The sequence below is a fragment of the Macaca fascicularis genome, chromosome 3 (genome assembly GCF_037993035.2).
Source record: "Macaca fascicularis isolate 582-1 chromosome 3, T2T-MFA8v1.1".
Classification (NCBI taxonomy): Eukaryota; Metazoa; Chordata; class Mammalia; order Primates; family Cercopithecidae; genus Macaca; species Macaca fascicularis.
The window spans coordinates 21348954-21373450 of NC_088377.1; the positions used below are offsets into that span (position 1 = coordinate 21348954).

Here is a 24497-nt window from a genome sequence, read left to right on the forward strand (position 1 = left end):
TAATAATGTTCATTCATGCATGTTTTTATTTTATTATATTAAGACATAATTATAAAAATAGGTAAAATTTAGTGAAAGCATTCCTATTTATTCTAGCTTAGGTGGTCTTGCCCATGTCAGTGGATTGTCTTGCACTGGCCACTGCATCAGGTACTCAGACAGTCATATGGCCCATAGATTTTTGTCAACCAGATTTGGCAATACAACTCTGACCTGTCAGTCCATATGCCAGATCAAGCATATTGTCAGTGATTGTGTCTAACCTCTCAAATATGTGCTTTTCAAAAATGAGGTGACAGAGCAAGCCAAGGCTCCCTGCTAGGCAACAAACCCATCAATATCTACGTTATTTTCAACCACAACATCTAGCAGAGAGTTATCCACGTTTCCTTTGTTTGTGAATGTTTCACTGTTGGTTTATAAAGTGGACTGTTATTTTATCTTCCGAGCTGCTCTGGGCCTTCACTGACATGTTTGATTTCTGGCTGACCCCAGTGCTCCCACCCCGTCTCCAAGTGCCCAGCTCCCTGGCAGGCTGTCACCTCCAGCGTGGGCCCTCTGAGGAACAGCTGCCAGCAGGCCTGGCCCCGGAGGCCCTTCCATATTATGTATATAAATTTTATTTTTTGAGACAGAGTCTTGCTCTGTTGCCCAGGCTGGAGTGCAGTGGCATGATCTTGGCTCACTGCAAGCCATTCTCATGCCTCGGCCTCCCAGGCATCTGGGATTACAGATGTGCACCACCATGCTGGCTAATTTTTGTATTTTTAGTAGAGATGGGGTTTCACCATGTTGGCCAGGCTGGTCTCGAACTCCTGGCCTCAAGTGATCCGCATGCCTCGGCCTCCCAAAGTGCTGGGATTACAGACATGAGCCACTGTGCCCAGCCCCATGTTATATTTTAAAGAATTCAGTTCAAATGCTTGCCTCATTCCCTTTCTAGTTCCCTTGTAAAAATATTCATGTCTTCAGAAAACCAGGGAGTCTGGTTTAATTGGCTGGAACAGTAACTTTATGTGTGGTGGCCCACGTAACACTGCGGCACAAGAAAAGGTGGTTAAAAACATTATTTTATTTTTTGATAGTAACATATTCAGAATTAAAATAGTGTTTTGCACCCGGTGTGGTGGCTTGTACCTGTAGTCCCAGCTGAGGTAGGAGCATCACTTGAGGACAGAAGTTTGAGGCCAGCCTTGGCAACATGGCCAGATCTCATCTCTTTAAAAAATGTAAAAATTAGGCAGGTGCAGTGGCTCAAATAGTTTTGCATAACGTGCACATGCCAGAAATGGCAACTACAGAAAATTCAAGTGAAGACAGCTGTGCTATTAACATCTTACAGCTAGTAGTCTTTATCTTGACATATAAGAACTCGAGGGGATATTTTAAATTTTCTACAAACTTCAAACATTTTCACTTAATTCTTTAACATTAAAGAAATACATAGTATTTTAAAATAATAACAGGTTTATTACACTTGTAAAATTGTATTTCCAGCTTTAGAAATATTTATAATGGAAAGATTCAAGCATACACAACATTAGAAAGTAGAGTGAATTGTACCTCAATGTATCATTGACCAGCTATAATAGTAATCAATGCAGGGTTTATCTTGTTTCATCTGTATCATTAACCACTGGTTTATTTTGAAGCAAATGGAAATTTGCTTCATCCATCATTATCAATGTCTTAAATTATAAGTTCATCACATATTCAATGGCAAGAGTTGGTAGTAGAAAGAAATGTATAACAAAAGAAAGAAAAGAAAAGAAAGTACTTGATAATGGTTGTTGTCACAACCCACTCTTAAGTCTTAACTCCCTAAGCTTCTCAGTGGTGGCCTGCCTTTCAAGATGGACTTAAGGAAATAGGTTGACAGCATTATGACTGAGAAGCAACCTTCCACTTCCAAACCACACAATTTTTTAATTCCTTTCTCTCAGGAGCCAGGCAAGTGGCTCACACCTGTGATTTCAGTATTTTTGGAGACTGAGGCAGGAGGATGGTTTGAGCCCAGGAGTTCAAGACCAGCCTGGGCAACATAGGGAGACCTCACCTCATCTCTACAAAAAAAAAATTAAATTAGCTGAGCATACTTGTGTGCACCTGTAGTTCCAGCTTCTTGGGGACTGAGATGGGAGGATAACTTGAGCTCCAGAGGTGGAGACTGCAGTGAGCCATGATCATACCACTGTACTCTGGGCTGGGCAAGAGAACAAGACCTTGAAAAAAGAAAGGAAAGAAAGGAAGAAAGGAAGAAAAAGAAGAAAGGAAAGAAAGGAAGAAAAAGAAGAAAGGAAAGAAAGAAAGAAAGAAGAAAAGAAAAAGAAAAAGAAAGAAAGGGAAAGAGAGAAAGAAAGAAAGAGAGAGAGAAGAAAGGAAAGGAAGGGAAGAAAGAAAGAAAAGAAACGAAAAAAGAAAAGAAGGAAGGAAGGAAAAGAAAAGAAAGAAAGGAAAGGAAGGGAAGAAAGAAAGAAGGAAAAGAAAGAAAGAAAGAAGGAAATAAGGAAAGAAAGAAGGAAAGAAAGAAAGAAAGAAAGAAAGAAAGAAAGAAAGAAAGAAAGAAAGAAAGAAAGAAAGAGAAAGAGAGTTTAATCTACAGAGCCAATAAGAGCAATTGCATTTTGCATCCTTTATGCCTGAATTGAGAAAGAAGAGTCCAGGGATTCAGTGGGCTTCACCTCCCTCTGTTCTCTGCTTTTGTGGCTATTGTGTTTTATGTCTCAGACGTGGTTGCTTTCATCTCACACTTACAAAAACACGTTTTCAGTAATCAGTCATGTCCTGATCTCATTTGTCAATTAAAGGATCCTGGTTGTACTTGGCATTCTCTTGCTCACACCTCTTCAAGCCTCCAGCTTCTTACCTTGAAGAGTCTGTTGATAGTAGACAAAGGAGACACTCCGACCCAGTTTCTTCCACTCTAATCTGGAGGAAACAGTCTTCTTTGGGGTTTTACAGGCTAAAATAGCCTCTAGGAACAACAATAAAAATACTTGTTTTTCTAATTGTCTCCATGAATTTATATTTTACTTAACTGAGTAACAACATTTTAAACATATTTAAATTACTCCTTTATAGTTTTATTCATTCATTCATTCATAAATTACTTCAACGGGTCCCATGTTGGCTCAATGCAGAGATGAATTGGAAGCCTTCTAGCTCTTCCACATAATAACTGCGTGACACTATGCTTATTTCCCTGGTTATCAAGTTTGAGTTTTCACCGGTAAAATGGGCTAGTATTTCACAAAGTTGTTGTGAGTCTTCAAATGCAATAAGATACGCAAAGCACACAGACTTGGACATAGTAAGGACTTAACAAATGGCAGCTATGATTAATTACGTATCTTATTATTCTCAGTCTCAGTCTTGAAGGAGTCTACCATCTGGTAGAAGAAGAAACTAAGATAATGGCATTTCAGCTCAGTGTTGCTGAATACCAGCTATGTAAATGGTGATTCATGCTTAGTACCCAAGAAAGGCACTTAATCCAGCCCAGGACATGCTGGGAAACCAGAAAAGTTTCAGCAACATGCTATATTCTCACTCAGATCCCTTCTTTGTCGACCTGCTCTACAAATACATTAATACATATCCAACATGGTCTCCTAATAAATCATTGATTTTTACCCCCAAACAACTGCCTATATAACCTTGCCTCAGTCCAGATAATTATTAAAATTTAAATCTTGGCATCAACTGTGACTACCTCAATGTAGCTAAGTGCTTTTATTACAAGAAATTTACTGCAATTGTATCATTAAATAATTCTTGGAGCCTCCAAAGGAACCCCCTTTTCACTGTCCAAACGAGATGTCTGAGAGAGAAAAAAAAACAACCCAGTGCCAGTCTGGGAACCGCTTCAAGTTGCCAAATGGAAACCTCCAGTTATAAATATTTTTAAAAGTATTTTTTAACCAGGCTCTCTAGAATGTCAACTCCATATTTCTGAAATACTTTTTTCCCACAAGGCATATGGTTTGACCTAAAAAAGCACAGTATCTTTGACCAGAAATTATTTTAAAATCCTTTTCATACCTCTGATTTTAATGTTAAGCAAATGAATGTTAAAAAAGAATGCAGAATATTTAGTTTCTAATTTTTTTCATTCCACACATATTGCTGGACATACAGAAATGGAATAAAAGGTAATGGAAAATAGAAAGTAGGGCAGAGAAAAGAAAGGCAAGGAAGAAAAGAACCAAAAATTGTTTTCAAGGATATCTAAAGTTTTTAAAGCAGGTTTTATATTACAAAGAGACATCATTTTACAGACATGTTTACAATTATGCTACAAAGACAAATGTGTGCTAAGGGACCTGTCTGAGGAAATACAGTTCTGTTCTGTTGATTAAGGAGAATGGGTGGTGACCTTCCGGAGTCTTGAGTTGTAGATAGGTTTCCTTCCGGTATTTTGTGAGTTTCCAACAATTACACACACACCCACACTCATTTTTAGCCTATTCCTCATGTCTTCTGTGTCTTAAGTCTTATTTTACACTTAAATAATTGCATTGGGTTACATATTTAGATACTCACGCATGTGCGTGTGCTTGCGTGTGCACGCACACATACACACACCCCTCCTGGTGAATTCTTCCTAATTTCTGTCCTTATTGCGCTGTGGAAAAACCTCTATGAAACTTATACTAGAAAATATAGCAATAATTTTCCTAAGTCCAGTGACTTCACTCCAGCCTCTCTCTCGCTGGCCATGTAAAATGTGGAGAAATGGTTTATCCAGTTCATCCAAAATATGTTGAGTACTTACTGTCTGCCATGCATTGTTCTTGAGCTGTATCAGTGAACAAAACAAAGATCCTTGCCCTTTGGAATCTTACAATCCAGCAGGGGAAGTCAGATAAACAAGAAACGTAATAAAGTGAATTACCTCGTATGTTAGTAGATGATGAGGGTTATGAAGACAAAAGAGAGCAGAGCAGAGTACAGGAGGTTTGGAAGTGCTAGGGACAGGGCTACAATTTTTGAAAAACGGTAGCGAGAGTTCACCTCGTTTAGAAGGTGACATTTGACCAAAGGTTTAAAGGAGGGAGAGAATTCATTATATAGTTCTTTGAGAAAGAAGATCCCAAGTAAGGAAAGAGCCAGTGCCTAGGCCCTCAGGTACTAATGCTTGATTTTGAACTTCTAGCCTCCAGAACCATGAGAGAATAAATTTCTATTGTTTTAAGTCACCTGGTTTGTAGTATTTTTTAATGGCAACCATAGGAAACAAATGCAGAGAATAAAAATACTGGAATCATGGGGTCAATATCTGAAGATAAGGAAGTAAATGAACTTACAACCTAACTCTCATGAACTCTCTTCTCTCTCTTCAGCCAAAATTCAATACTTATGCCAGCATAATTTTGTGTATCAGGCTTTAGGGTTACTGCGCCATAACATGGAGGTTATAGCAGAGGCTTTGGAGTTAGCCTCTACTGTACACTCCCTATGTGATATTGGGAGAATTATTTTTATATCCACGTCTGTAAAATGATAAAAAGAACAGTACTCATCTTACAAAGTTGTCACTAAGATTAAATGAGACACTATATTTACATGCGTGATGCACATGGTACTACTTTGCATATGGTATGTACTCTGTAAATGGTCATTATTGTTTCCACCCCCTGAGGAATTTCTCTGAGTTATAGTTGCAAGCTTGCCTTTACATAGAAATATATACTTTATACCATCACAAATTTACCCATAAATCACTCCAGTTTGAAATAAAATGTTATCTCTGTAGGAGATAGCAAAAAATATAGATATAAATCATATTTTCTCAACCTAAGGCATATTAAAAACAGGAAAATGTGCCAAGCTTTTCTATTAAGATGATTATTTCATTGCCAAAATATCTATTTCATTTGGATCAAGAAAAGAGAATTCTTTGTTTATAAAAAGCATTAGCAGCAACATGTGGCAAAACAATCACATTTCGGAATTACATAGATAGAATCATTATGAATTTTAATTTTCCTGGATTCTGTACTGCTAATTATCCTTTGATTTCATTCTCAGGGCTCAAGTTAAAAATCATCAAAATCTTACATAACACAAAAAGAGAACTGATACTACCAAAATAGCTCTGACTTAGCAGAAATTACTTCTGTGAAGAAATGCTTGCTATTAAACTCTGATTTATAGCTTTCAGGTTTAGCATCCCTTTGCAGAAGGCTGCACATGTAATTTACAAGCCTGGCAGAGCTGCCCTGATTTCAGTCTCCTTCTGCTCTTGGCACTATCATGCGAAGTGATACAGCATAGCAGCACTGGAAAGAAGGAATTAATTCATAATTTCTTGACCTCGGAGAAACAAGACATAACAAATGAAAAAATTGGGTGAAACACACATACACATATATACAAATCATAAAATATTGTAGACTTACAGCAAAATTAAGTTACTGCATTTAGTCCTAAGACTAAAATGTAGAAGACACAGAAATGTATTTATGCCTTATGAAGAGCCAAGCTGGAATGATGGGGACACATATACAATAGAATTAAAATGAAATTCTTAATTAAAAAGAGGTGAGATGAAAGAAAACACTTATTTTGGAGTAAGATTAACATTTGATTGCAATACATTATGAAAGGATTTTCTATATTAAAAATAAAACATGCATTAAAAAGTAATGTAAATGGGCACAGGGTTTTGTTTTGGAGTGATGAAAATATTTTGGAACTAGGCAGAGGTGGTGGTTGCACAAAACTGAATCTATCAAATGCCACTGAATTGTTCACTTAAAGACTATGAATTTCAGGTTATGTAAAATTCACCTTGATACAGTTTTAAAACATAATGTAAGTTTAAATAATATAATTTTGGTGTCCTAACTCAGATACTATGCGAGAAGATATACACTCACTGTTCCCAGTTGGACCCAGTATTAAGAACCTCCATGGAAGTGAGAAGTAGAAGTGAACTTCACTTACTTTGTCCCTCGGGGACATCCTGGTCCATTTTCCCCTCTCTCACTCTGTGCTTACCCTTGTGGCCTTTCCAGCTTCTGTTCTGGCATCTCACCCAGCACTGTTTATCCATCCTGGAGGTGCTCCATAGTCCCAAATTCCCTCAATCATTAATTTCCTCTTCCCACCTCTCTCCTTTAAAACTAACTCATACCAGAGTGTTCTATAGCTTAAGCATATAAAATATTAGAACTTAAGAGAACCTAGTTAACCTAATAATTGTTGAAGTAATTTGTTAAGTTACTCACTTTTTTAATGATGAACTTTAAATTTATTATTTATTTATTTATTTATTTATTTATTTTTGAGATATAGTCTCGGTCTGTTGCCCAGGCCTGGATTGCAGTAGTGTAATCTTGGCTCACTGCAACCTCTGCCTCCCAGGTTCAAGTGATCTCCTGCCTCAACCTCCCAAGTAGCTGGGATTATAGGTGCCCACTACTAGGCCTGGCTAATTTTTTTAGTAGAGACAAGGTTTCACCATGTTGGCCAGGCTGGTCTCGAACTCCTGACCTCAGGTAATACACCTGCCTCAGCCTCCCAAAGTGCTGGGATTACAGGCGTGAGCCACCATGCCTGGCCACTTTTTTTTTTTTTTTGAGACAATCTCTCACTTTGTTGCCCAGGCTGGAGTGCACTGGCATGATCATGGCTCACTGCAGCCTCAAACTCCTGCACTCAAGTGATCCACCCACCTGCCTCAGCCTGCTGAGTAGCTGGGACAACAGGCGTGTGCCACATGTCTGGCTAATTTGTTTGTTTTTTTATAGAAACAGTGACTTCATGTTTTCCTGAGGTCAGGAGTTTGAGATTACAGGCATGAGCCACCACTCCCAGCCAGGACTGATTCTTACCACAGCATATTTTTACTTAACAAGCACATATAATTTGTATTATGTGTTAGCACTGTTGAAAGCACTATGTGAATATTAACTCATTTAATTCCCCCAACTCCAGACCTTTGCTTTCATCTTTGTCTCTTTCCTTCAAACTTATCTTTCTCCAGTTCCAGGAACCTAAGACATACCTGATGATGAGAGGTCAGACATTTAGGACCCACTTCTTAATGGCCTAAACAAATATTAAATTTAAGAAATAGCAATTCTTCTGATTGCCCAATATTATTAATTATATAAAAGATAAAGGATCCTATGGAAAAGCAGTAGGTGGTCAATATTTCAAATAAACTTATAGGGCAGGTATGGTGGTTCATGCTTGTAATCCCAGTACTTTGGGAGGCCAAGGTGGGCAGACTGCTTGAGCCCAGGAGTGCAAGACCAGCTTGGGCAACATGGTGAAACCCTGTTTCTACAAAACAATACAAAAAATTAACCAGACATGGTGGCCTGCGCCTGTAATCCCAGCTACTTAGGTGGGTGAGGTTGGAGGATCACTTAACCCTGGAGGTGGAGGTTGCTGTGAGCTGAGATCATACCACACTGCACTCCAGCATGGGTGACAGACGGAGATCCTGTCTCAAACAAAATAAAGCAAAACACAACAACAACAATAACAAAAACTTATTAAAAAGCCCATATATAGGTTACTAGTTTCTTTTGACAATTTTTTAAATGTGGCAAAATAAACATAAAATTCACCACCTTGACCATTTTTTACTGTATAGCTCAGCAGTATTAAGTATATTGTTGCACATATAACAATCTCCAGAACTATTTTATCTTGCAAAACAGAAACTTTATACTCTCAAATTAACTCCTCCTTATAAACATTTTAAAGAAGCTAAAATAGATAAAATGGTGCCCCAAAGTAAGCTATATTAATATCATCTTAAATATACACAGAGGGGTTTGTGTTCATTTCTATTTCTCATATCTAGCTGGCTAGAAACTTTCCAAGCTCTCCATCTCCCAGTTTCACAAATCAGATTTGCTTTGTTGCAGGTAATGTAAGTAATAGGAGACCCTCTTTGTACATCCAGTCTTTTATTGAATGTCCAAAATGTCCACTGAGGAGGTGGAGAAAATGTTCTTGAGGTGGAGTCAGCATGAAGCAGCATTTCAGGCAGAGGAATTAGTAGAAGGTAAAGGCAGAGAATCCCAACAAATAGAAAATCACATCATATGAGTCACTCTCATGAGTTATTTCAACAATGCAGCCTGTGAAAATCAGTAAGATACTGTACCTTGGTACTCTACTGCTGTGACCACTTGCTGGTCTTTTGGGGCAGAAAATCCATAGGCCTTATGATCTGAAAGATTAAAACAGATAGGATAATTAAAAATAAACAAAAATTCACTTTCAAATGTCCGAATGGAATGCAATATTCAAGAAAACTGTCCTAAAGTTTGGTGACAGTTTTGCCCAATTCCTAACACATAGTTTTAAAGTATCAAAATAGGAAAAAGCAAACAAAACTATACGTATTTATTTTCTAGATTGTAGTTTTGGCCTTTAAGCATTTCCCAAAGTAGAACCCTTGTATCTATTTGGACCCCACCACAGACAACACGCTCTTGCCAGCCCAATCATTGAAAAATATCTTACATCCTTCATTCAGCTTAATATGCAGTCTAGTGTCACACGGTATTGCCTCACAAATAACAGCTAATTCTTCTTAGTGCTTATTTAAAAGTATAAATAGCTTTATAAATTTATCCCTGACAATACTTATGTCATATAGAAATGAGTCATTTTACATACTTTTGATGAAATTTGTATATGTATATAGTATAATAGATATAAGTTGTATATGAAATTATGATGAAAAATTCAAGCAGAACATCTTTATTTTTTCCCCCCAAAACATTTCAATGATTTTTGAGAACTGGTCTATAGACTAAAGTAACTACTATGGTGGCTACCGCTACTGTGATCTAATAGTTACATGATGCTGCTGTTGTTTATTACCACTCCCTTAAACTAACACAGAAATTTTCATTTAAAAAGGCACCTCTGATACAGATAGGAGACAGAAAGGTGCTGGGTAGGAGAAGGCAGTTCCTTGGCAAAGGCCCTACCCTCAGGCCTGGAGACCCGCGACCCTAAAAGGGGTCAGGCATTCCTGTTTTCATACCCCAAAAGTTGCCTTTTGTCCCACCATGCCCCCTATCCTGTACCTATATAAACCCCAAACCCCAGGTTCTAGAAGCAGATGAGCAGGCAAGGAGACGAGGAGACAAGCAGACAAATGGCAGAGCAACGGGGCAGAGAAAGATAGAAGAGGAGAGAAGTCTGAACACTGAGAGGAGTTCGACTGGGGGTGGTCGGAGAAGTGTTCAGCCTCTGGATGGCCAAACTCCAGGAAAAGATCATCTTCCCACTCCATCCCTTCTTCCAGCTCCCCATCCATCCTGCTGACAGCTACCTCCACCACTCAGTAAAACCCCGCGTTCATCCTTCAACTCCTCGTGTGACCTGATTTTTCTGGGATACTGGGCAAGAGCTCAGGATACAGAAAACTGTCACACTGGCCCTCCGCCCACACGAAAAGGCAGAGGGTCCCTTGAGCTGGTTAACACTCAGGCCATCTGTGGATGGCAAGGCTAAAAGGGCACATTGTAACACACACCCGCTTGGGCTCCTGCACCTGTCCGTCTGCATGCTGCCCCTCCCCTCAGGGATTCAAGCAGCGGCCATCGAAAAGGTGAGCCACACCCCTGTCGCACGTCCTGCGAGGGGGATCAGGGAACTCTCCCATTTCACCTTCACATACTTGCTTTTATGCTGTAAAATTCAATATTCAAAATAACCTAGTGTGGTAGGCATTATTAGTACTAAAGAAGAAAGTATCAATAAAACTTTCTAATTCCATCTTTGATCTAAATCACTTTCTTTATGGATGTCATTCTATACTCCAGTGTAATGACCATGTTTAAAAATAATTTAAATATTTTCCTATAAGTATACATCTCTAAAATATAAATGTTACAAGCGCAAGACTGTTGCCTGTTATAGTCTCTGAAATTAACCCAAACACTCAGAACAGTGCCTGGCATAAAGCAAGACACAATAAATGTTTGTTGAATAAATGAGCTCATTCCTTATTGTATACTAATAAGAAAAGTCCAGTAAATGAGGTCAGATCAAACTGACACTGAGGAAGAGTTCCTGAAGGCAAGCAATTCTTTAGGGTAAGTGTTGTAAGTATACAATATTGGATTGGTATTAATTGTTTCAAAGTCAGAATAATGCAAAGCATTATTGTTGGTTGATCTGGTTTGACTGTGTCCCCACTCAAATCTTGTCTTGAACTGTAGTTCCCATAATCCCCATGTGTTGTGGGAGGAACCTGGTGGGTGGTAATTGAACCATGCTGTTCTCGTGATAGTGAGTGAGTTCTCATGAGACCTGATGGTTTTATAAGGGGCTTTTTCCCTGCCTTCACTCTGCACTTCTCCTGGCTGCCGCCATATGAAAAAAGATGTATTTGCTTCCCCTTCTGCCATGATTGCAAGTTTCCTGAGGCCTCCCCAGCCATGCTGAACTGTGAGTCAATTAAACCTCTTTCCTTTATAAATTACCTAGACTCAGGTATGTCTTTATTAGCAGAATGAGAACAGACTAATACAATGGTCATCTCAAGAAAACAATTTAGGCAAAACAATCCAACTGCTCTCCTTCATTATTCACCCAAAAAATTATACATGATATAAGGTAAGACTGAATTAAGCCTATCATGAAAAGCTAAATAAAGTTATTTATTGACTATATATTTCTATAATTTATTTGAAATGCTATTTCTCCACTCATGCTACCATCTGTCCTCTGTCTTCCTGTGGTCTACTGACCCTGTTTTCATTAAGACGACAATGACCTATCTGTTGGCATATCTAATGGACACTTTTCAGTCTATATCTTACCTGACCTCTCTATGACATGTGACTCTGTTGACTCCCTTGTATTCTGTAACTTGATTCTCTCCTAGTCTTTGTCCTTCTGTTCTGATCCTAGTACTTCATTCTGTCTGCTTTGTGAGTTCTTCTTCCTCCTTGTTCTGCCCATCCATCCATCCATCCATCCATCCATCCATCCATCCATCCAGAAACTGCTTTTCTGACTAAACTAGCTCCTTTTTATAGAGTATTTTATACTCTGATTGAGCCAACTAGCATTTATTTGCTAAAAAGTTGTAACTCCATATCTCCAGCTCCAATCTCTCTTGAAATTAAATCTGTGGGGCTGGCTTTCTGCTGGACATCTGTATTTCCATTTCCCACAATTACCACAAACTCTTGGGCAAAACTCATCAGCTTGCCCCCAAACTTTGTACTATTTCTGCAAATCTCATCCCTGTGTAAAGCATCACATTCCATGTGGCCACTCACACTAGAAACTTAGGTACTGCCCATGATGCATCCATCTTCTCATCCCTTCATTCATCAGCTTCCATCTATAGACTAAGAATTGCGAGTCATCCAAGAAAATGTTTTGAAGTATTTTTCCTTCCCTGTCTTTCCCATCTCCCACCTTTATGCCACAAAGTGCTCAGGGAAGGGATATGGACAGCCAAACTTGAGAGAGAAAAATAGGGTATTTCCTGCCTTTCCACGTCAAAAGTCCCAACCATTAGAGTAATGGAAAACATTCAGAATTTAGGCAAACATTTAAGAGAAACCATCATGAGCAAATTACACCTGCTTTCTGGACTTGGAGTACAGAGAAGGAAGTAACTTAGAGGACAAAGACCTTGATGGACTCTTGAGAAAGGATAATAATAGCTAAAATTTATTAAGCACTTGGTGCTTCACAAGTATTAACTCATTTGACTCTTACAATTCTCTGTGGCAGGGTACCATTTTTGCTCACGTTTTTGAGGGTGGGAAAACTGAGGCACAGAAAGAGTAAGAAACTTGGCCATGGTTATATAAGAAGTAAGTGGTGGAGTTTGGATTTGGACTCAGTCAGTACCTAAAGCCCACATAGTTAATTACTGTGGTATACTAGGCCCACACCGTGCCCCAAGATGAACACAAGCAAGGATTGCAGATTAACAAAGATGCCAGGAGGAAAGGTTCATTAGTCCTATGAAAACAGGAGAGTTTAAGAAATTGGTGGTTAGAATGAAGGCAAAAGACTGGCTCTGGAGCACAATAGGAAGGTGGAAGCTAAGAGGCTGAACTAGGAAAGTAGGACACCAGGGTAATCCCAGAGGGGAGGTCTAGGTAAGGGTTTCTTAATCTTGACACTATTGATGTCTGGCACCCAATCATTCTTTGTTGCAGGGGGCTGTCCTGTGCACTGTAGGATGTTTTGCAGTATCCCTGGCTTCTACCCACTAGATGCCGGTATCACCACGCCCCAAGTGATGACAACTAAAATGTCCCTAAACATTAGCAAATGTCCCCTGAAACATGGGGGTAAAGAACTCACTCCTGGTTGAGAACCATTGCTCTAGACTTCCAGTTAGACCAGTTTGAACAACCAGGAACAGGAATAAACCAATAGACTGTAAAGAATGCCAAAGAATCATGAATTCTAGGATTCTGAAAGGTTCCTATAAAATCAGAATTGTATAACTATGAAAGATAATTGATTATACTCCTGGAAAGGAGAAAGAAATCTTTCATATGACATGACATCTCTTCTTTGATTTATTCATCTCTATATACCAACATGTAAATTAGTCTTCCATTGTGCTAGATTTTTTCACTCCTATGCTATTCTGGAGATTTTTCTTTTTTCCTTAAAAGCCTGGACAGCAAATCTAATTGTGAAGTTAAAATTTGCAAAACTACTTTGAGAGGCCAAGGAAGGAGGATCACTTGAGGCCAGGAGTTTAAGACCAGCCTGCGCAATATAGTAATGTCCCCCATCTCTACAAAAAATTTTTAAAAATTATCTGGGTATGGTAGCACCTGCCTGTAGTCCCAGCTACTTGGGAGGCTGAGGCAGGAGGATCACTTGAGCGCAGGAATTTGAAGCTGCAATGGGCTATGATCGCACCACTGCACTCCAGCCTGGGCTGGACAACACAGTGACTCACAAAAAAATTTTTTTTAATTTGCAAAAGTCTATGGGACACAAATTACTTGATTTCTAGTATAACAGGAAAACCAGTGATATGCAGGTTCGATATCTCTAAATGGCTAACATATTTAACAGGGAAACTAGCAAATATGTTGTCTATGTGAAGAGTACAGGACTGAACTGATTTCTATTGACAGCTGTAAATATGTCCATAGAAAATGTGACCCATGTGGCTCAATCCTCGAGAGGTGTCAGGTCCACCAAGGAGTAATTTCAAAAGGACTCTTCTGCTTGTATATTTCAAGAACCAAGAACCTTGAAAGGGGTCCATGCCATCTTTTAAAATATCCTTTTCCATACACTTTGATCTCATAGCAGCTGTTCTTTCTTTTCTCTTCCCCCATATCCCTTTCTTCTCCTGCATTCCTTTCTTTCCTAGTTTCTCTTCTGTTTCTCACATGTTATTTTATAGACTCCAAAGATAGAGTCTGAGTCTTCAGAGAGCAGAGGAAGGAATGAGACAGGAGACCAAGCCAGAATCCTCTTCAGTGAGCTGGAGAAAGGACAGGACCTTAAATGTTCTTGTTGCTTTACTCCTTCTTTTATTTATTTTTTTTATTTTTGAGACTTGAGTCTCACTCTATTGCCCAGGCTGGAGTGCAGTGGCACAGTCTCGGCTCACTGCAACCTCCACCTCCTGGGTTCAAGTGATTCTCATGCCTCAGCCTCCTGAGTAGCTGGGATTACAGGCGCACTTCACCACACCCAGCTAATTTTTGTATTTTTAGTAGAGGTGGGGTTTCACCATGTTAGCCAGTCTGGTCTCGAACTCCTGACCTCAAATGATTCACCCGCCTCGGCCTCCCAAAGTGCTGGGATTACAGGCATGAGCCACCGCACCTGGCGTACTGCTACTTTTCATGACAAAATCTCTGAACATTTTTGCCAGTGATTCCAATGCCAAACCATTATTCTGTGAAACTTTCGAAGTATACTTTGAAGAAGTTTCTTTGTCCTTTTAGCAACGTGTGAATTAATGCCCTCAGAGAAACTCTACTTATGACTGACAATTCTTGGGATTTTTGAAGTATTTTAGTTCACTTTTTAGACAAAACAATGAAAACTCAAATTCCCTGGAAACCAGTTGAGGAAAACCTCGGGGCAAAATAGGAAAAGATAATCTTTGTTCCCTCCGTATCATCATACCTTTGAACTTTTCAAACACCACACTGCCTACAGAGAATGTTTATTTTCTTCAGTAGGTTCTGGCCTTCCTTCATTTCAGGCAAACTTTAGTACAATCTGAGATTAGAAGATTTAGGAACTGGGTTTCAGGAATCATTGAGAAATAAAATCATTTTCTCTTTCTCAATTCCACTTTTCTACTTGTTAAAATTTCCTTTAAGAAACATTTCTTAAATTGTCAAAAATTACTATAAAAGTTCTGTGAAAAATAACAGCTGTTAGCTTCAGGAATTTTGTTAATTCCCTTGTACATTTTTCATGTGTATAATAATATTTGAACAGAAAAATAATGCATCACAGATGTTAAAAAAGAGGATTAGTTGAATTGGCAAAAGTATGTAGGCAAAAAATTATAAAGGGCATTAGCTTTAATAAATTAATTATCAGCAGTATTTCTTAGTAGCTGAATATTTATTTCCATATATTTTTTTCTTTTTGTGTGTATAAATTTAAGGGGCAAAAGTACAGTTTTGTTACCTGGGTATATTGTGTAGTGGTGAAGTCTGGGCTTTTAGTGTAGCTGTCATCCAAATATACATTGTACCTATTTTTGTGATTTTTTTTTTGAGAGGGAGTCTTGCTCTGTGGCCCAGGCTGGAGTGCAGTGGCGCTATCTCAGCTCACTGCAAGCTCCGCCTCCTGGGTTCATGCTATTCTCCTGTCTCAGCCTCCCGAGTAGCTGGGACTACAGGCGCCGCCACCACGCCCAGCTAATTTTTTGTATTTTTAGTAGAGACAGGGTTTCACCATGTTAGTCAGGATGGTCTCAATCTCCTGGCCTCGTGATCCGCCTGCCTCGGCCTCCCAAAGTGCTGGTATTACAAGCATGAGCCACCGTGCCCGGCCTTTTGTGATTTCAAGTATCTTCTCCTTCTAGCTACCTTTCTTCATCTAATTCTATTTATTTCAGGGTTTACCAACAAATTAAGTAAAAATATTTAAAATGTGTGGTCACTTATGTGGAACTTATTTGAACAGAAAGCTCTGAATCTTTAAATTTAAAAAGTTTATTTATTACAAGATTTCTACCTTGTTTTAGCCTTTCTAGAGTTCCTTTTTTAAAAACTTGTACCTAATAACTCTCTTTATAAAAACAAAATGTTGGATTTTATATCAACATATCACTAGCAGATGTTAGATTTTGCCCCTGTTGGCTGCTTTCTTGAAGTGATTTTTATTTTTTCTTCACTTTTCCAGAATAAATTAAATAAGAAAATAAACAAAAGAAAATGGTCATGTAGGCCTGCTGGTTGAGGTCAACAATTGTCTTAAAGTTAGCCTCAGAACATCTTTAATAGTTATGAACATGTTCCAAAAGCACTGGCAGAAGTTCATAAAATAAGGTGAAGAGATGATTATTTTCATAACTGCTAACAACTCCAAGTCAAATAATTCCCAGTCAAATGAAACCTTTTGTGTTTCTTTTCCTCCCAACTTTAAGAACAAAAGTTTTTGTATTCTCTATTACTCATCGAAGACAGTCTGGTTTGACTAACAATATTTACTTTACATTGCTACAATTTTAAAATTACTAAAAAGGTGTTATTTAAATTAACACTTTTAATTGAAAACATGACAAGGAAAAACTGGAGAAGTGTTATACAAGTTTTTTTTTTTTTTTTTTGACAGAGTCTCTCTCTGTCACCCAGGCTGGAGTACAGTGGTGCGATCTTGGCTCACTGCAACCTCTACCTCCTGGGTTCAAGTGATTCTCCTGCCTCAGCCTCCCAAGTAGCTGGGATTACAGGCACCCGCCACCACACCTGGTTAATTTTTGTATTTTCAGTAGAGACGGGGTTTCACCATGTTGGCCAGGCTGGTCTGAAACTCCTGACCTCAAGTGAACTGCCCATCTTGGCCTCTCAAAGTGGTAGGATTACAGATGTGAGCCAGTGCACCCGGCCCAAAGATTTTGTTTGTTTGTTTGTTTGTTTTTGAGACAGAGTCTGGCTCTGTTGCCCAGGCTGGAGTGCAGTGGAGCGATCTCGCCTCACTGCAAGCTCTGCTTCCTGGGTTCACGCCATTGTCCTGCCTCAGTCTCCCAAGTCACTGCGATTACAGGTGCCTGCCACCACGCCCGGCTAATTTTTTTGTATTTTTAGTAGAGACGTGGTTTCACTGTGTTAGCCAGATGGTCTCGATCTCCTGACCTCGTGATCCACCCGCCTCAGCCTCCCAAAGTGCCGGGATTACAGGCGTGAGTCACCATACCCAGCCACCTGCTTTAAAAGTATAGTACCACAGTATCATGTATGAAAGCAAGTTATACAAACTACGGGTATCAATTATATCATAAGTTTCATAAAAATAAAAATTTATGGCCATGTGGTTTTGATAGTTACTGAAAGACAATTATTATACTGGTATGGTTTAGATCTGCGTCCCACCCAAATCTCATGTTCAGTTGTAATTCCTAATGCTGGAAGTAGGGCTGGTGGGGGGTGATGGGATCATGGGAGCAGTTTCTCATGAATGGCTTAACACAATCCCCTTGGTACTGTTGTCATGATAGTGAGTGAGTTCTCCTGAGATCTGGTTGTTTAAAAGTGTGTAGCCTGCCCCCGCTTCCTTCTTTCCTTCCTTCCTTCCTTCCTTCCTTCCTTCCTTCCTTCCCTCTCTCCCTCCCTCCTTCCTTCCTTTCCCTTTTTCCTTCTCTTCTTCCTTCTCTTTCTCCTTCCTTCCTTTCTTCCTTCCTTCCTTCCTTCCCTCCCTCCCTCCTTCCTTTTCCTTTTTCCTTCTCCTCTTCCTTCTTTCTCCTTCCTTCCTTCCTTCCTTCTTTCCTTCCTTCCTTCCTTCCCCTTCCCTCCCTCCGTCCCTCCGTCCGTCCCTCCCTCCCTCCCTCCCTCCCTTCCCTCCCTCCCTCCCTCCCTCCCTCCCTCCCTCCCTCCCTCCTTCCTTCCTTCCTTCCTTCCTTCCTTCCTTCCTTCCTTCCTTCCTTCCTTCCTTCCTTCCTTCCTTCCTTCCTTCTCAGACACAGTTTCCCTCTGTCACCAAGGCTGGAGTGCAATGGCGCCATCTTGGTTCACTGCAACCTCTGCTTCCCGGGCTCAAGTGGTTTTTGTGCCTCAACCTCCCAAGTAGCTGGGACTACAGGAATGAGCCACCATGTCCTGCCATTTTTTGTACTAATAGTAGAGATGGGGTTTCGCCGTGTTAGCCAGAGTGGTCTCAAACTGCTGGTCTCAAGTGATCCGCCCACCTCAGCCTCTCAAAGTGCTAGAATTACAGGCATGAGCTACCACACCTGGCCAACAAGTGTGTAGCACCTCCCCGCTTTCTCTTTTGCTCTTGCTCACACCATGTGAGACGCCTGTGCCCGCTTCACCTTCCTCCATAATTGGAAGCTTCCTGAGGCCTCCCCAGAAGCAGAAGCCACTATGCTTCCTGTACAGCCTGCAGAGCCGTGAGCCAATTCAACCTCTTTTCTTTATAAATTACACGGTTTCAGGTATTTATTTGTAGCAATGGGAGAACAGATCAGCACATATACTAATAAATATAAAAAATTGCACAGGGTTGGCATTGACAAATAAAATAATTCCACCCAGTATTTATTAGGGATAAATATGTATATTAATAGAAAGTAACCCAATGAAGTAGCAACAAATTTAGAGCTAGACATTATGGTCATCTATCTTATTATTGTTCAACCATACTAGATTTAGAGAGTAGGCGAGAAAGAAAAAGAGAGAGAGAGACAGACACATGTCTTTAGAGTCTCTCGAACTAGATAATCTGGCTCTTCCTCTTAATGAGACATTGATATTCTATTTTCAGAGAAAGGGAAGCCACACCAAAATGCAAGGAGAAAGAAAAGACAGACTTGACTTTAGAGTTACTGGGGGCTGATGTCCCGGTCAGTTTATGATCATCTTAGGAATTTAAGAATAATTTTCACTATGAATAAATTCTCCCCTTAAGAACCTAACTTCTGGCCGGGCGCGGTGGCTCACGCCTGTAATCCCAGCACTTTGGGAGGCCGAGGCGGGCGGATCACAAGGTCAGGAGATCGAGACCACGGTGAAACCCCGTCTCTACTAAAAATACAAAAAATTAGCCGGGCGCGGTTGTGGGCGCCTGTAGTCCCAGCTACTCGGGAGGCTGAGGCAGGAGAATGGCGTGAACCCGGGAGGCGGAGCTTGCAGTGAGCCGAGATCGCGCCACTGCACTCCAGCCTGGGCGACAGAGGGAGACTCCGTCTCCAAAAAAAAAAAAAAAAAAAAAAAGAACCTAACTTCTAAGTAAGATATGACTCCACTGCGTTAAAATCCTCATTTGTCAGATGTATTATTAGTCTGTTCTCACACTGCTAAGACTGGGTAATTTATTTATTTTTTATTTATTATTTTATTTTTTTGAGACAGAGTCTCACTCTGTCACCCAGGGTAGAGTGTAGTGGCACGATCTCAGCTCACTGCAACCTCCACCTCCCAGGTTCAAGTGATTCTCATGCCTCAGCCTCCCGAGTAGCTGGGATCACAGGCAAGTGCCATCATGCCTGGCTAATGTTTATATTTTTTAGTAGAGATGTGGTTTCATGATGTTGGCCAGGCTGGTTTTGAACTCCCGACTTCAGGTGATCCACCTACCTGGGCCTCCCAAAATGCTGGGATTACAGGCGTGAGCCACCGTGCCTGGCCAAGACTGGGTAATGGTAATTTATAAAGGAAGAGATTTAATGGACTCACAGTTTCATGTGGCTGGGGAGGCCTCACAATTATGGTGGAAGGCAAAAGGCACGTCTTACATGGCAGCAGTAAAGAGAGAATGAGAGCCAAGCAAAAGGGGAAACCCCTTATAAAACCATCAGATCGCATGAGACTTATTTACTACCATGAAAACATTATGGGGGAAACTGCCATCGTGATTCAATTATCTCCCACCAGGTCCCTCCCAGAACACGTGGGAATTATAGGAGCTACAATTCAAGATGAGATTTGGGTGGGGACAGAGCCAAACCACATCAACAGATATAACAATTGAGAGTAGTTAAATAAGTTGCTCGAGGTCACAATGCTTCAGAAAGCAGGGAAGCCAAGATGTCCATCCACTTAATCTGCTCCACAGTCCCCTTTCCTCTCTCCCTGCCCTCAATAAGTACAAGGCATTTTGAGAAAGTAGCACCAAACACAAGACCTCCAGACACTCTGTAATGGCTTCATAGCCATTTTCAAACTTTAGGGTTGTAAAGATATTATTCAGAGAGTATATTACAAATTGCCATCTTAACAGAGACAGTGTTAATGAGTAAATGTTTATGGTGAATGAACTAATTTGAAACCGTGTATATTTATGCACAAAAGTTTTATGCCCTCTGCCTTTTCTGGTTCTTCAACAACTTAAGCATAAGAGAGACTACTGAAGATTCAAAATTGAGGATAAAGTTATTTTCATGTAAGTTACCTGCATTACTAAGTTCAGGAAAACTTCCAGGGCATTCCGTTGCACAAACAACTAGATTAAAATTTTTCAGTGATATTAGAAAGAGATGAAGTAATTAAATTAACTTCTCAAAGTAAAATAAATTCTCAAAAATTAAAAAAAAAAATGTCCTGCACATGTTCAAGTGTGTAATGGTAGCCATTGGCAGAGGAAAACCATCAGTGGGTGACTTTCTCACCAGGTGCTTTTTATCAGACATGAAGAAGCCATTTTAGGATTCTGTAGTCTTTGATTTTCAGCCAAACACAATTCATTTACGTGTGACATTAGCTATAGATTTTAGGTAGATGACAACAGTCATTTCAAATCTAGTAGACTATCAAGACAAAATGAAGAAATACCCCTTCCAAAATGGATGCTAATAAGAACCACATACTCAGTGGAAGCCATGGTTATTGGCCATTCTGTGTTCTAATTGCTTCTCCTTAAGATTAAGTTACCAGAAAACAAAATGATGGCCCTAAAACTTCATTAGTGGAAAGTAGAAAAAGATGAAATATGTCAGACATCAAAACAGACACATGATGTAATGGCAAAGAGATGGAGAACAACAAGCCTGGGTGCTCTCCTTACTAATGAGACGTGGTCTGGGTTGTGTATAGGCGCATCTCTATAGCAGAGATGGTTCATCAGACTTTGAGAGCTCTATTAACTAGGATTATTCATTGCTCTTTAATCTGAAACTGTAGTTACCTAACTCCTAGACCTAGATATGGCTTTTAAAGATTAAAAGTACAGAACCACTGCCAGCATTTGGCAGTTCTATTTCTCACTAGAAAGATACTTACTAATTTAATTGTCAAATAAATCATTTTTAAGATTAGGTGTTGTAAATCATTTCTCCAGAGTTTGATCAGCTCTGGGCAAATGGTTAAAACTGAGTTTCTGAACCTGGATTTGAACTCTGGTTTGGAAATTCTGTGAGAATCTGTGCATCTCTGCACAAAACACCCTAACAGCTGATACACACACAGATTACTCAGTGGCAGTTTGGGTCAGGGGATAGAGAAATAATAATTCCACAGGTATTTGTTACTAAACCACCTGGATGTGGTGGCATGTGCCTGTAATCCCAGCTACTTGGGAGGCTGATTTGGGAGTATTGCTTGAGCCCCGGAGTTTGAGACAAGCTTGGGCAACACAGCAAGACCCCACCTCAAAAAAAAAAAAGAAAAAAAAAGAAAAAAGAAAAAGAAAAATAGCTGCTTAAACAGCATGTGTGAGAAGATATATCACTTAACCATCTACTAAACTCTTTTGACCTCCCAGGCTACACAGATGTTTGGTATTGTTTCAAACTTTGTTTATATCTTCGTAGTTTTACTTCTCTGCCTTACTGAGTGAATTTCCAGAATCACTAACAGTTTAATGTGTTTTGCAGAGATTAGCATAAAAAAAGATCAAAAGGATTATCTAATATCACCAATCTGTTAAATGTATAATCTGCAAATGAGGTTATCTTTGCATTTCTCAAACAAAGATAATCCTTTTCTGCTGGGCGCAGTGGCTCATGCCTGTAATCCCAGCACTTTGAGAGGCCAAGGCCAGTGCATTGCTTGAGGTCAGGAGTTGGAGATCAGCCTGGCCAACATGGTGAAACCCCATCGCTACTAAAAAAAAATACAAAAAATAAGCCAGGTGTGGTGGTGCATGCCTGTAGTCCTAGCGACTCAGGAGGCTGAGGCAGGAGAATCACTTGAACCCGGGAGGCGGAGGTTGCAGAGAGCTGAGATTGTGCCACTGCCCTCCAGCCTGGGTGACAGAGCAAGGCTGTCTCAAAAAAGGTTGTATATAATAAATAAGCACATAAAGGGATACAGGTTGACCATGAGTTTAATAAGGCTTAAGTTTTTGGGACCAACCCTTACAAGGGTGCTTCACAAGGCCCAAGTGAGGGTGGGTGTGGGGAGGGCTTAGCAATGCATGCACATTTTATAAAATTTGCAAGAATAAGGTTTTTTTTTGTATTATTTTTCTTACACAGGGAACTAATAACCCACTCCTACACATAATTTTGGACTTCTCCTTATTAATGAGTTTACTTAGCTTTCTCGATTTTACCACCCACAAAGCTGGGAGAAAGAAACGGTCTCCATGGACCATGATCTGAGATTCAGCCTTTAAAATACTAAAGATTTTATATGTCCAGTGATTTAGCATGCACACTCTCTATCAAACTTCATTTCTTAAAATATGAGAGTTGTGTGAATTTTATTTTTCAACTTTCCTGCTGGAAGATGACTCATAAAATCTTGGCCCTTACATTACATACAAGTGTTATTAATTAAATTCTATTACCACAAGTGCTTACAGAAGAAACTTGAAAACCAAGGGAAACTTCCCAGCCATTGTTGCTTCATGCTTCCTTTGATTAGTCCTCAGGAAGCCAAAAGAACAAGAACCATTTATTTTGAAGTGCAGAACACAGAAACAATGATTTGGCATGGCTTAACTATCATATTCACAATTGTCAGGCAAGATTCCTAAGAATTAGCTACCCTGATTTCTTGGGTCCTCTAAATCCAGGGACCATAATTTCCCTTTTCTTTTGGTAAAAACAGTTCTTTGACTTTTATTTCAAAACTAGTCCTACTCATCCAATTGTGAGCTAACACCAACACGTACCTTTTTAGTGTCAGTGAACTAGACCAATAAAATAATTTAGTGAATATTTGCACACATTAAAATCAGTTGGACCTTTGGAGCTGCCTCCTAGAATGGTCAGGAAATGAGTTTTTGTGCTATTGGATAAAGGTCAATTTTTTTTTCTTTTTTAAATTTTGGCACAGGGTCTTGCTCTGCCACGCAGGCTGGAGTGCAGTGGCGTGATCATAGTTCACTGCAGCCTTGATCTCCCAGGGTTCCGGCAATCATTGCACCTCAGCAGTCCTGAGTAGCTGGGACTGTGGCACATACCACCATGCCTGGCTAATTTTTGTGTTTTTTGTAGAGACAGGGTCACTTTACGTTGCCCAGGCTGGTCTCGAACCTCTGGGCTCAAGTGATCCACCTACCTCGGCCTCCCAAAGTGCTGGGATTATAAGCATGAGCCGCCACGCTCAGCCAAGGTCAAATTTTTGAAACTCTTTCAAATTGAGTATTGAAAAGAGGAACAAAGGTATTTGTGTCCAGATACGGTATGCAAAAGTCTAATTGTCATAATATAACTCAAGTGAAATGGCTGTTTAATGTTTGTCATAGCATGAAGAGAACTAGATATATGGCAGAATCTACCAAAAGTTTTGAAATTATTTAGAGTCAGCCTTAGCATGTAATCTTAGCACTTAATAAGGTGGTATCGGAACTGACTTTACCCCCATTGGGATAAATAACTAAATTGTATCCTACCACTATTATTTTCAACAGCTTGGCTTTTTGAATAAATATCATCTAAAATTAAATAAAAGACAACATTAGAGTCTAGCAAGGTAAGAAAAGAGTAGTCTATAAGAGAAATGCAACTTAAGTCTTAGTCTTCATTATAGATGGAAACAGAATCATTCTGTCTTGAGGAAGTCATAACCCAGTATTTGAAACCCAGTGCTGTGAATTACTAGCCACGTCACCTTGGACAAGCTACAACCTCAGTTTCGTTTAGCTAAAATGAAGCTAGTAATGCCTTTCCTAGCTGGTTGTAAAGATTAAATAAAGTTATGCACATAATTGCTTAGCCTACATCTTGGCACACAGTAGATTCTCTATAAATACTTGCTTCTCATCCCTCTTCCCTCACTTCACATTGCTTTTTATCCAATGTGGTGATGCAGATAGAGCATTTCACAAATGCTTCTGCAATAATCGTGCATGAGGATGTTCTGTGAAAAATGAATTGTTAGAGTTATACTTTTCCCCCATCTTTTTTTTTTTGAGACAGGGTTTCACTCTGTTGCCCAGGCTGG

At 39.7% G+C, this 24497-nt stretch overlaps 1 protein-coding gene across 1 annotated transcript in view; it reads right to left on the bottom strand.

Moving 5' to 3' along the window:
• The window catches only part of JAM2 (junctional adhesion molecule 2), a 78827-nt gene that overhangs the window by 23432 nt on the left and 30898 nt on the right, over positions 1-24497 (bottom strand). The window contains exons 2-3 of the mRNA XM_005548895.5: positions 9128-9193; positions 2867-2974 (exon numbers count right to left, since the gene is read on the bottom strand). Coding sequence (XP_005548952.1) covers positions 2867-2974; positions 9128-9193 — 174 coding nt within the window. The remainder of the gene's footprint in view (positions 1-2866; positions 2975-9127; positions 9194-24497) is intronic.